This window comes from Musa acuminata, chromosome BXJ3-6, assembly GCF_036884655.1.
Source record: "Musa acuminata AAA Group cultivar baxijiao chromosome BXJ3-6, Cavendish_Baxijiao_AAA, whole genome shotgun sequence".
NCBI classification, from domain to species: Eukaryota; Viridiplantae; Streptophyta; class Magnoliopsida; order Zingiberales; family Musaceae; genus Musa; species Musa acuminata.
In genome coordinates this window covers 10,945,610-10,959,562 of record NC_088354.1, presented here as the reverse complement: position 1 = coordinate 10,959,562, position 13,953 = coordinate 10,945,610, and the positions used below count along the sequence as shown (strand labels likewise).

The 13,953-nt window shown below is 40.9% G+C and overlaps 1 protein-coding gene across 1 annotated transcript; it reads right to left on the bottom strand.

Annotated features, from left to right (window-relative positions):
* Nucleotides 1-3,693: 3,693 nt before the first annotated feature.
* Nucleotides 3,694-13,080, bottom strand: LOC103988417 (nuclear pore complex protein NUP35-like). The gene is made up of 3 exons (XM_009406948.2): nucleotides 12,395-13,080; nucleotides 10,654-10,765; nucleotides 3,694-4,370 (listed from the first exon to the last, which is right to left on the bottom strand). The coding sequence occupies exons 1-3, from the start codon at nucleotides 12,997-12,999 to the stop codon at nucleotides 4,029-4,031; spliced, it is 1,059 nt and encodes a 352-aa protein (XP_009405223.2). The 5' UTR covers nucleotides 13,000-13,080; the 3' UTR covers nucleotides 3,694-4,028.
* Nucleotides 13,081-13,953: the final 873 nt, after the last annotated feature.

Genomic DNA, 13,953 nt, shown 5'->3' with positions numbered 1-13,953 from the left:
TTTATGTTTTGTACAATATATAAAAATATTATAATAGATTTTGTAATCTTATTTTAGTTGACTTTTATAGTTGTCTCAAGCATGTAAATACATGTTATGTTATGTACAATTATCATGTAGATACGAAATTATAAAAAATCTAAATAATCATTTTAGGGGTTTTCTAGTTCCATAGAATGGTGTAATATTCAGGAGATACTAAGGTTGCACATGGCTTAATGGGCCCGTAGGATGGTGTTTGAGGCTAGCTCGTTGTCTTGTTCTACGGTTGTGCCATGTGGACATTTATAAGGACTTTTAATTATGACGGATCACTTTGGATCCTTTTGTCATACGATCGTTCAGAACTTACAAAGTTTATTATTATCATTTATGTTATTTATCAAATATTTACTAAAATAATTGCTAATTGAATCTTGAGTTAAATGGTTCTTCTAACCCATCTTTTCTTTTATAGGAATTTTGAGACTAATGAAGGTGAAAACAAATTTATATTCTAACAAAACTAGATATTTCATAGAATTAAGTGATAGATCATACTCCAACAAATTCTTCGTTAGCCTCACCGAGTAGCAGTTTAAATTGTAAATTCAACAAATGATTCCTCAAATGAAACCTCTCTAGAAAAATTCAAATCACTAATAGAAATTTATAATTCAATATTTTTTTATTTATTTCAAATCAAGATGCAACTAAAAAAGAGGAATGACAAAAAATAATAAAGTAAAAAAATCAAGTAAATTGAAAAGAATAAAACATATGAGCTAACGAATCTATCGAAAGAAAAAAATTATTAAATTAAAATAAATATTAAAAATAAAGTATAATGCAGATGAAAGTATCCAAAAGCATAAGTCTTAGCTTGTAGCAAAAGGATATTCATAGTAATAATGTATTAATTTTGATGATACTTTTTTTTTTAGTTATTAGATTCGAAACGATAAGAACTGTCTTGGCTTTGGTCGCTCACTTGAGTTGATCTATTTATCAATTTGATATAAAATATATATTTTTAAATGAAGATTTATAAGAATAGATTTTATTACTCTACCCAAAAGTTTTTTAGTTAAATAACATGAAGAAAAGTTGTATAAGCTAAAGAAGACTCTAAACAAGCTTTAAGGGCATGGTACACCAAAATTGATTATTAATTTCAATAAAAATAGATTTAAAATGAGTAATAATGAATATATTATTTTTTTTAAAGAAAGAAGGTAAATATAATATTCTTATATTTACCCTTATGTTAATGATATTATATATATGGGTTCATCTAACTCTTCTATTGTAGAATTGAAAAAAATACAGAATGAATAAGTTTGAAATGTCGTATCTAGGTCTACTGCACTATTTTCTTGGGTGGAAGATTAAGTATGGATTAGATGAAAATTTTATTTTACAAAAAACGTATACAATTGATATACTCAAAAAGTCTAACATGATTAATTACAAAGTTGTATCAACACCCATGTAAACGAGAAATTAAAACTTGAAAATGGTATGTATTTGACAAATGCAAAATACTACAAAGTTTGGTTGGAGATTTAGTTTATCTAACTTATACTCAACTATATATTACTTTCTCTATTAGTGCAATATCCAAGTTTATCTATAATCCAAGTAAACATATTCTGGAGTTATTAAAAGAATTTTACGTTATATTATCAAAATTACAAGGAATGGCATTTGATATTCTCATAATTTTATATGTAAATTATTTGGTTTCACTAATAGTGGTTAAAAAGGAGCTTTAGATGATAAAAAGAATACATCGAGATCTATATCTTCGAGTTCAAAGAAATAAGCAATAATTGTATTATCAATATTAAAAATAGATTATATAGCTATAATATGGATAGCTTTTCAAATAATATGGCTTAAAAGACTTCTTTGATAATGTTTAAGAACAAAAAGAAATAACTGAAATATTTTGTAATAACAAAGTAACAATTGTAATGACGAAAAATTTAATATTTAATCAAATAATAAAGAATATAAAGATATGTTATCATTTTATCCAGATTAGTAAATGGAGCCATAATAATAAAGTATTGTAACATAGATGAATAAGTTGTAGATATTCTCAGTAATTCACTTTAAATCGGGGGAGTATAGTTATCTTAGATAGTTATCATACTTTAGATAGTTCTAATCATGTTCTAAATAGTTATAACTATGTGGCCCTTAATTTAAGAAGTTATTATCATGGATTAGTTCCTAAACTTAATCGTGGATAACATGATAATATGAGATAGTTATTATTAGGTCCTGTATAGGACCATAATTCATGAAGCAAAAATATATATACTTAGTAATATTTTACAAATATATTTAGTCTTATCTTTTATTTAATATTATTTTTATTTTCATGGTTGAAAATATTTTTTAATTATATCATAGTGTGTTATTTTTATCATTATGTTGCTCCTCCTCCATCCCAACCCACACGTTGACGATGGAGGACTAAGTTACATATCTGACGTCTAAGTGAGTGAAGACGCAGTGTACTACTATCAACTTTAACTTAAGCATTTTGGTCAGTGGTTTAGACCAAACGAAGCTGATAGGCTAGTTAGCCCATCAGGCTCGGGTCGTGACATTTAGTATCAAAGCTGACCTAACATGATTAGTCTCACAACGAAAATGAGTAAGATTCAGATTGACTTATAAGAGTCATGAGTGTGCCCATCAACTATCGTTGCCGCTTCTCTGAGTAATACTCAGGCCAATGAATGAGATCAAGCTCGGATATGTGGTTTCCTGTCGCATTAGAACATCCTTTCCATTCCCAGAATAAAGTTGTAGCATCTTATCTTGTAATTAACATATAGTGGGATATGATTTAATGGAGGGATCTTAGAGAGACATTTGGGCGCAAACAGATCGAATATAATCTTTCTATAGATGTTGGGAGATGGGTATCAGATTCTCGAAATGGGGATTAGACTCCAAATGGATTATTAATATAAGTCAAGCAAAGATACAGGAAGAAAAATAAATAATAATAATAATCAAGTAAAATTTTGAAGATCTTAAATCGATTCATCAATAAATCAAATCGATCTTAATTAAAAAAAATAAATATGATCGAGGTCATCACCTTGAGTCCATAACCGGTTCAAATCGGTCCGAAAGCCCTAATGGCACAGTATAAATAAATATGCTCTTTCTTTACCTTAATCCTTGTTTATATAACTATGAAGACTTTACATTTAATCAATGCTAGACAAGGAACTTTTTGAGAATATATAGGGTCACATTTTGATTAGAAACTTTTTGAGAATGTTAGCACAATTAAACTTTTTTTAATTATTTAAAAATAAATATAGATTAGTCGAATTGAATTAAACGGTCTTGAATCGATTAGGCTGGTCCAAACTAGTTTGGATTAGAACTATTTAAATTATTTAAAAATAACCATCTATTCATAATCGAACCATTTTTTCGATTCAATTTGAACCTTAATGCTACGGTTTAAATCGATATGAACCGAAGCCGACCCAGCTAATGAATAAAAAATGACTTGATTCGGGTTGAACCGAATCCAATTTAATTGCAAGCGCTTGTGGCCACAACCGTGAGCACAAGGCGCTTTAAATCCTCCTACATGGATGGTGGTTAAATGATGTGATACTACTGACGTATAACCATCACATGATCAGACAAACGCATGCCATGCTTTGCATCAAAGACTCCACGAAACAATACACCATACCTCAGATTCGATGATTAAACAGAAAACCAACGTCTGAGAAGTCGATCAAAGCTTACATCGTGCTTGCAGGCATTGCAAGAATCCCCTGACGACAGATGATGATAGTACAAACCGTTGCTAAGAACAATACTTGATTCTGGCAGCAAACTTACAAAGCAGAGGGTGATTATTGGCTTATTGGCCAAGATTAACATCAAGGGTGGGATTCGGATTGAGCTGCATGTCTGCATATTTTGGTGCTGAGGAAATCTAAACTCTTGATCAGGATCGGTTAATGGACCAATACCAAATATAAAACAGACATTTGGGTCTTCTAAAAGCTAAACATCATGTCCATAACTTTGGACAGGGCAGACTTTGTAGGTGAGGCAATGGCCTTTGTAGAGCCTTGGCCAGTTTCACTGGTTGCAATGTTGCTGCTATGCTGCTGTTTATGGTGAGTCCAGGTAGATGGTGCCACCGGGCTCCGACAGGCAGAGCTCCCTGCTACTGATCCCAAGGGCATGGGAACCATGAAGCCCCTGTTATGGTTGCTTTCAAGATGCTCATTTAGATACTGCTTCTGCTGAGGATCGATAGGCTTCACCCCAATGATGAGAACACTGTTTAACTGCATGCCATGCTTTGCGAGGGCCTTCCGGGCATCGTATCGGCTCTGCATAGAATCGGAAAGAAGTGGAAATTCCATACTGAATCAGAAGATCCCAGCAAGCGAGACTCAGACTAAATGTAAGGGAGTATTAAAACATCACCAGAATTTTATATCATTCGTCTTCCAGGAAGTTTCATCATAATAAGAACACAAAAATAAATCAATATCAAGGATAATAATCTCAGTACAATCAACCAACACTTTTGGCTGGTTCTATACATAAACCAACACTTGTACATAAACCAACACTTTTGTATAAACTGGTTCTATACTCAAAAGTTTCACCAATAGTTGTAGCTGCATTTAGCAAAAGAGAACATGAAGTAAAAGGTGGAGAAAATGATTAAAATGTATGGCTAACAAACAACTGACTTTGAGTTTCCATGCAGGCCTCTTTCAAAAATCATTTTACTTGGAACGGTGTGTCACGAATGATCGTCGCGCACCCGCAACAACTCCGTTCAACGAACCGTTCTGTCACGGACAAACTTCTAAACAAGGTGTTGGATGTAATGATTATGTATGTCCGTGTCGTTTGGCATGTTCATGCCTTGTACAGAATGTAAAGGGGCAGCCGAAGGCTTATAAGTCCCATGTTAGTTGGGTTGGTGGCCTCTTTAGGCTTGTAAATAAAGGTTGTGTCATGTAGACACGTGCGAGAGCTTTTCGGTCTGTAATGGACCATTTTACCCTTTGTTGTGCCACTGTTCAGAGCTTGTAAAGTCTGTTTGTAATTTGCTTTGTCTATGAAGTGTTTTTCGGACATGTTTGCTTGTGGATCCCGTTTGAGGCGTTCTCTTTAACCCGTTCTCTCTTTTGTTGGTCCTAAGGGACAATGGGAGGCTTCGGGGAGGCTGACCTTTGCGGACGGACGCGCAAGGGTGCCGCACGACTTAGGCAAAACCAGCTAAGTCCGTGTCATATGGTATCAGAGCGGGACAAGCACTCATAGAAACACTTGACATGCAAACGTGGGGGACCTAGCGGGGCTGCGTTGAGGGCAGTCAGAAACGCGCGACCGTTTGAGGGAAAACGGGCATGGAGATGTAGGGAAAAGAGTCGCTCAGAGGAGCGGGCATCTGAAATTGGCATTCAGAGGATTGGCCAACCCTTCGCGCAAGAGGCACCACGAGAACAGGCAAGCTTGGAAAAATTTGGAGCGCACAAAGGTTGGGATGGCTGAGTTTGAGCTACGGCTCAACGTTGACAACTATACTTGATGGTGCTCTAGGCAAGCGAGGCGCTTGGCAAGAATGAGACCATGCAAGGTGGAATGAGTTGTGCAACGACCAAAAGAGTTGTGCAAAGCTCACAGAGGTGAGGGGAATTGCTAACTCGAAGAATTTGGTACTCATGCATGGGCTTGTATGCGGACGACGGAATGTTCGTGGCCATCCCAAGGCGACCGAGACTCGGCGCCATGGAGCATTGAAACATTCTCTTTGGCAAGCGAAGGATACGTCCGTAGGAGGCTGAAGTGTGCAATGAGTTCAGCATGTTGCTAGGCCTTGAGGGGTACAGTGGGGGCTGTATTGACGTGGAGTCGCAATCTAGCAAGTGCGTTTGCAAGAGGCAGAACAATGCACAGTTTGTTCAGCAGATCGGAGTAGTCCAAGGGGATGGTGGTCTCCGAAACGAAGAGAGATGTTGCTCCAACGGGACAGTTATCCAGGAGGGATAAGTCTCGGCTCTCCAGAGGGAGAATCATGTGAGACGGACTTCACATGTTGAGGAGGAGTACCTCACAAACAACAACTCCACGAAGCTCAATGGACCGAGCAAGCAGCGAGGAGTTGTCACATGATCTCGCTCGAGAGAATGCATGGGTGGATGCATTGCGAGATCAAGTGGGGGAGCGACCTGAAGCAACTTAAATGAAGGCACACTTAGAGTCGATATGGAGATCGGACTCAAGGGAGGGCTGACCCGTGGAATGGTGGGCGCAAGGGCCACCATCGACTCAATGCAAAAAACGAGGAGCGGAGCAACTGGGGTGTAACTTGGCGAAGTACCCAAGCCGCATGAAGGGAGCCAGCATAGAAGTTGGAACATGGAGCAGAGGCACAGCGCTTTCCCTAGACAGAGGTCAAGGACATGAACTCTTGCAGAGGCAGGAGTAGAATCATGCTGTTCCATGGGTCCTTCATTCTGACAGAGCGAACTCATCTTGCATGGTGCCAAAGACGAAGGGAGCTTCGGGGCACATGCACCTTATCTCGGAAGAGCATTTGATGGAGGAACTAAGGCGACTCAATTTGCGGAGGCGGAGTTGAGTTCAGAAGGCCTTAGCACGGGGCAAGAGGACGCAGAGGCGGGTACTCTTGAAGAATATGCCACAGTGTTGTCATTCAAGTTGCCATGAGGGAAGCGGTGCGCAGTGGAGATTGTGCTGGTAGGGGCAGAGGCCCAGGATCCAGGCAATGGTGCACAATTTACAGCGAAGTCGGTGGACTTCGGGAGCTTCTAGGCGACGGACTGTCCTAGAGCGGTGCTTCATCTAGGTGTGGCCCAAGAGTGGGTGGATGAAGGTCGATTGCCAAAGGAGCGAACAAAATCGAAGGTGGAGGAGACCCTGCGATGTATTGGCAGAGGCCACACATGGAGGGTTCACAATTCGAGTTTATTCCACAAGGATCAGAATGCAATGGAGATGTCACCAGGAGGCGACATGGTGCAGCGGATCGTGGTGGGACAGTTCATGGCAATGCGATACACACGACAGAGTCCCGTGAGGGATGAGATCATATGGAGGTATGATCAGGAGCTACTGGGAGCTCCGCTTCGGTGAACAACACGACGGCAAGAAGGGCTATGGATTCAAGGAGTGAAGGCCATGGTACCGCAGAGGCGGGTCTTCCGTGCGTGCATCGAACTTTGCATCGGACGAAAACCTTGGTCATCAGCATATGGGGGCTGTGTTCCACTAAGGGAAAAGTTCGAATGCAAGTACCAGTGAGTTCCATGGGAGGGACTTGATCATGCAGAGGTATGATCGAAGCAGCTGGAGAGTTGGACTGCTCCAGAGCTCATATTCGCTTAAGGGAGCCCGACAGGTCAGAGGACAAGGTCGAGTAAGCGAACGTTGCTACCAAGGAAGCTAAGGAGAACAGAATCGGTGCAAACCCTACAATGTGATGGCAGAGGCCATGCATGGGAGTTGCAGTCTGTCTTTCCATCGACCAAACAGACTGCTTGGAGAACAGAGATGTGTTGAAGCAGGAGGTCGAAAGGGGCGAGGAAGCGACGACAAGTCCAGAGGGACTTAGCTACCCAAAATCAAGCAATCAGTGAGAATGGAGGTGGACTCAGAGGAGTGTCACGAAGGCATATCTACTGATTGTGAAGAAAGGGGATGTAGATGCGAGGCGACGGATAGTAGGGCCATGGGCATGGCAGCGCCATGGTACCGCAGAGGCGGGACTTCCATCAAAGTCATTGATCCCTTGCTCTCACGGAGGGAGAGCGCTTGGTCGTGAAAGGGGCCGAGGAGGTGGAGCATGCAGAGGCAATCTCCAAGTACCGAGACAAGGCTGAAGGGCAGAGGCCAAGAAACTTCGTAAGACCGGTGTCAACAAGTTTCTCATCAAGATAGCCGTAAGTGAAGGACTTCGGGTCATGCAAGAGTGCACGACCAAGGAACGAAGCAAGCAGTACGCGGTGCTGTACCTTTGCTACTCAGTGTAGTAGGCGGCAGGGTTGATGGAGAAGACGGTATAATCCCAGAGGCGACCTCATCTATCAGAGAATTACTCCAAGTTGGGGTGAAAACTTCCTGCATTCCAGAAGTTCAATGGCATTGAGAAGGTGAATCACAGTAGCTAACTCAACGCAAGGAGTGCAAACACTTCAAGTGCTTCAGAAGTGTGAGCAAAGAGCAGGCGAAGGCCAGTAACCAGCTCGATGCATGAAGTACAACCTCGAGGAGGCGGGCGAAGTCAAGTAACCTTTGCCTTCTCAACTCTTAAGAGAATGGGCGAAACCGAGTACCCCAGTTCTCTTATCTATCCAGCAGAGGAGCTCTGCACAAGTTCAAAGACCCTTCGAAGAGAATGGAAGACAACAGTTGTCAAATCCTCACCAACGGTGATCAGTGCTACTGAGAGTAGATTGTCCGCTTCATTTCCCAACGAAATGCCAATCGAAAGCGGAAGTGATGCGAACCTACTTGGATGTGACAACTAACTGAAAGAAGAGTCAATGAGCATATGTTGTGGAGGAAGGACCCAAAACATCAGAAGTTTGCGAGGCGATGCTCGTTAAAGCTCCAACAAGCATCCACCCAGTTCAAGCAGCATGTGGAATTTTTGAGAGACTGGCGCAGTAAGGATGGTCTTTTCCTTCATTTTGGTGGATCCGCAGGAATCAACGAGGATCAACACAACTCAGCCAACCCCACACCAGAGTCAGAGTCATTGGCGAGTTGAAGCAGCATGGCGGATCAAAGGTTCGACTACTCAAAAACAGCAGCGGAGAGCAGCTGGGAGCCAGGAGGCGCATTGCAGCTGGAGCAGAAGATTGAAGACTCAGCAAAGGCGAAGAGTTGCAGTGTTCACAAAGGCTTCGACGAGGACGTCGAAGGGATAAGTGGGGGAGAATGTCACGGACAAACTTCTAAACAAGGTGTTGGATGTAATGATTATGTATGTCCGTGTCGTTTGGCATGTTCATGCCTTGTACAGAATGTAAAGGGGCAGCCGAAGGCTTATAAGTCCCATGTTAGTTGGGTTGGTGGCCTCTTTAGGCTTGTAAATAAAGGTTGTGTCATGTAGACACGTGCGAGAGCTTTTCGGTCTGTAATGGACCATTTTACCCTTTGTTGTGCCACTGTTCAGAGCTTGTAAAGTCTGTTTGTAATTTGCTTTGTCTATGAAGTGTTTTTCGGACATGTTTGCTTGTGGATCCCGTTTGAGGCGTTCTCTTTAACCCGTTCTCTCTTTTGTTGGTCCTAAGGGACAATGGGAGGCTTCGGGGAGGCTGACCTTTGCGGACGGACGCGCAAGGGTGCCGCACGACTTAGGCAAAACCAGCTAAGTCCGTGTCAGTTCGTCGCTCGCATCTACATGTACAGCTGCTTGGCAGCATGTTTTGTCTTGGTTTTGAGTCATTTTGCTTGTAAAAATGTAAGTTCGAACAAGTTGCAGCGCTACAAAGCGACCGCTCATCGAACCGAGCAAAACAATCCCAAAACAGCTCAAAACAGTTCCGTTTTCGTGTGCCACGGGCTGCTTTCTGCAGTCCGCTTCCGCTCACCAAAACGTCAGCCATCTCAGCCCCTTGGAACCCCCCAGGTGGCATCGGGATGGATGGGGCTTCGGTATAGCGTCGGGCGTTGAACAACCTTTCGCAAGTTCGCACGTTACCTTGGCGGAAACTTGTTGTCGCGCCTGGCACCCGGTGAGCAGCTGTTTGTGGACTTGCAGCTGTTCGTTCAACCCTCTAAAGTCCTTGTTTTCCCCCTCTCCCTCTTTTCCCTTGTGCACACAAGGTGCTCGCTGAATTGCTTGTAAAGCTTCCCCTCTTTTCGCGAGACGTCGGGACTTGTCCTTCGCTCGTTCTTTCGAACTAATCAACTTTCTCTTTTACGGGTCCTTCGAGACCTGCGAGAGGTTACAAGTGGGTTGATCTTTGCAGAGCAATATCGCAAGGGCAAAGCGCGACTTAGGCAACGCAAGCTAAGTTCGCATCTTTGCTGCAAGGGTGCCTCGCGACTTAGGCAACGCAAGCTAAGTTCGCATCTTGACCGTAAGGGTACCTCACGCCTTAGGCAATTCCAGCTAAGGTCGTGACAAATGGGCAGAAGAAGAAGTTTGCTTCTAATAGGACAAAAGGAAAAGATGACCGGAAGAAGAGCAAATCAAGCATAAACAGTAGATGAATCTGAACCAAATTAATAGGTGCACCTCGATAAAACTAGTGTAGGCGATTAACATTTGGACACCAGATAGAAATCAAGCAAATGTCTTTGTTATGCAACCAATACTCGCAAGTCAAAATCCCTAATTTGCACTCTCATTTTCACACAATGGTAAAATCTTATGTAAGTTACAGATTCATGAATATAATGGTGAAATAAAGCATACCGTGTCTTTAATTGCTTGTTATTTAGGTATTTGACATGCTAATTAGTAATGGTTACAGAAAATCTGTCTGATGGTTGCCTAGAGCATTATGCATCACCAATTGCCTATGAGTTAGGTTGCCTAAAGCATATTGACATTATACATAAGATTGAAACAGTATAAACCTTGAAGTATTTGACTAAATGACTTCAGAAAACAAGAGGTACCTGGTACAAAATATGCACCCAGTTAGCATCTCTTGGACCAAGGACGTGTTTCAGTATTACTCCAAATTTCTCAAATTCTCGCAGTACCAAGTTTGTATCACCAATGGAAAATCTGAAAGGTAACAAAGATATGAATAGCTGAAGTGCAATGAAAAGGTATACCAACAGAAAATTTTGTGGGTTTTTTTATTGTATCACAATTAACCACCATTTGAGAAATTACACAGAGAAGTCATGTGTAAAAGATGCAAAAGTCTTCTTAAATTATTGTGACGTCAAAATTATGTCATTATGGGCAAAACAACATGTGTGACCACAACTGATAGCGCCAAGTAATTGTCTCCAGCAACATAAAGGGTACACAAGGACAAAATTTTGCAAAGCCAAAAGTCATGGCATGTCTGTGCAAGTCACCTGTAAGGTGCTGAAGGGTACCACCCACTGCTAAATGGCGACAAGATATGGATGATAACAACCAAATGCAATTTTCATCCATTAATTAGTGCATTTTCATGCCTGAAACGGTACATACACCAACAGGCCGTCATGCTGGAAAACCACAAGACATGTAACATGCCCCTTGCAATAGGCTTGGTATTGTGCAGTAATTTAGGTAGAGTTAATTCTATAATAGAGACGTAATAAGACAAATTTTAACAAAAAAACTCGCAAACAAACAAAAGAGTTAAAGAGAAGAGAATACAACAGAAACATAAATAATATGAGAAAATGTTTCTGCAGCATAATACTAGGACCACTAATGTATGCCATAATCTCACATCAAATAATTAGACATATGAACTCTAGTATCAACAACAACAACAACAACAATAAAGCCGTAAGTCTCAACTATTTGAAATATGAACTATAGTATCAAACAACCAAAATTGTAACATTGCTAGATTGTCATAACCATAAAGGGTTTGGAAGGCAGATGTAGAGAGGCAGAAGAACTAGACACACATATGAGCACACAGACAAAATGCCACAAATATATTTGATTTAACTAAAATACAAATGAAGTTCTTATTTTAACAGGTTTGAACACGAACACTTTAACAAACAAATATGCATGATGAATATAGGGAATGAAACACTTTAAAGAACAATATTGCCAGTTTACTCATGATAAAATGTTACATGGAAGAAACCACAGCTGAGGGGACAAACTCATTTCTCAATCTATACATGGCACTAGCAGCAAGCTTTAACATACTTTGGAATAAGACCAACCGAATGATGCAACAATTACACCTTTCTTTAGTAAGTTTGAGCAGAAAGCTTTGCAGAATGAGAAAGCTAAAAGAAAAGGACAAGGCTCATGAACAATATGCCCTAATTACTAGTTCAAATTAGCAATAAAAGAAAGCCAATAAAAAACATCCCCTGTTACAACAAGAAACAACCTTGAGGGATGCAAATTTTTATGATAGAAGTATTTTGAATTCGCAGGTAGCATGAGTAAATATGTAATGTACATCGTAATCCAAGGAAAATAAATCAACAACACGATACTTTGATTGACTAGTCCATGATCTCAGCAATTGCATTTGTTTCAGGCTATCAAAAATGTTCAAGAACAGTTCTGACCACAAAAAAAAATCTTTAAACTAATATGTGGCTTAGTTCGTTCATCCCCGATCTATAAAATCCCAACTAATAAGAGATCTCGTCAACCCTAAATGAAGAAAATAGCGTTGCGTTTGACAAAATAGATGAGAAGTTCGTCGATGAGACATACCCGTACACGGTAACCCACTGCTCTTCATCGAGCGCTCCCGCCAAGGGCAAGCTATTCCGCCGGACTTCTGGCCTAGCCACTTCCCTCGGCGGCGGAAGAGTGATCAACGCCCCCGGCTGGACGATCCCGTCGACCGGCGAACTCTTCCCCTTCCCCGTACGGTCTCCGGTGCCGCCGCTCTTGCCCGGGGACACCCAACCCGAGTCCCCACCGCTCGGAAACCGGAGGACCCGAAACCCCTCGTCGGGGGCGCCGGAGCCACTGGGCTCCGCGGTGACCTTGAAAGGGGATGAGAACGAGGCGGGCCCATAAAGGGCGTGCGGAGGGGTTCGGGACACGGGAGAGGGCGGCGTCAGGTCAGCGGCGAGGGCAGGCTCGGGGGAGAAGTCGACGCGGTCGCCGAGGGTGAATACGGGCGGCGGGGGCGGGTCAGCGGAGGCGAAGTTGTCGCGCCAGAGGGCGGAGACGGCCGCTGCCTGGCCGGGAGTGGCGAAGCGTCCGGCGCCACCACCGCCGCCGCGGCGGCCAGAGACGGGGGTTGCGAGGTCTCGGAGGAAGGGGGATTGCCTGTCGGCTCTCGAGCTTCTTGTTGTCGCCGGATTCATCGTAATGGAGCACTTGTTCTTTCGGCCGATTAGAGGGCCGTCTAAAAGGTGCGTCGCAGAAAGGCTTAATACGGCGGACAAACCCTTAGGGTTCTTTTTTCCCTCTTATATATATATATATATATATATATATAATTTTAAATTATTAAAATTATTTTTATATATAATCAACGATTATTTTATTAATATTTTTTAAAAAAAAGTAATAAAATATAATTTTACTTTATTTTTTTAAAATTGGAATGATTAACATGGCACGTATGAATAAAAAAATAGATCATATATGTCTTAACCTTAGTTTAGTATAGATAAACCTTTTCTTAAAACAGGTTGGATGTATCCTATCTAAAAAATGCGGCCCACTATTACCCATGCACAATAATTAGAAGTAGATATTTCTTTCTTTTTCTACAAATAGATAGTGAAGATGAGATTCGATCCATGGTTTTAATATCCAATAGCGTGAGTCAAAAGTCTTACTAGTTTGGCAAACCAACGGTAAAAGGGTTTAAGCATAATTCGATTGATATCATTAAAATACTATAAATCATTAAAATACTCTATCATTTGATATGCTAACTTCAATGTTTCACTAAATCATTTGAAACGTTACTAGCTTAAATATTGAAAAGGTCATGTAAAATAAGTTTTTTAATATAATTATTATAGGCTAGCGAGTTAAATCCTTAAATATCTCGACAACTCAATATTATTTGAATTCGAAAATAAACTTTAATCACATCAATATATTAGCCAGAATATATCATAAGAATGTAATAGACGATAAAAAAAATAATATTTATTGAAAACTAGGAATATTAATGATCGTATGAAGATAGCTAATAAACACATATCATGAACAATTAGATCAAACAACTTATATCGACATAGGCTATTTCCTCAAGACAATTGGACTCAATTTCCACCCAATCAGAACTAACCTAACTCGATTCA

What these genes read in the sequence shown, in the direction of transcription:
- LOC103988417 (XM_009406948.2), bottom strand. Translation starts at nt 12,999, where the DNA reads ATGAATCCGGCGACAACAAGAAGCTCGAGAGCCGACAGGCAATCCCCC. An exon ending in CAGTGGGTTACCGTGTACGG is followed by an intron (nt 10,766 to 12,394) that starts GTATGTCTCATC and finishes GTTACCTTTCAG; the next exon opens with ATTTTCCATTGGTGATACAA. An exon ending in GGGTGCATATTTTGTACCAG is followed by an intron (nt 4,371 to 10,653) that starts GTACCTCTTGTT and finishes GATTCTATGCAG; the next exon opens with AGCCGATACGATGCCCGGAA.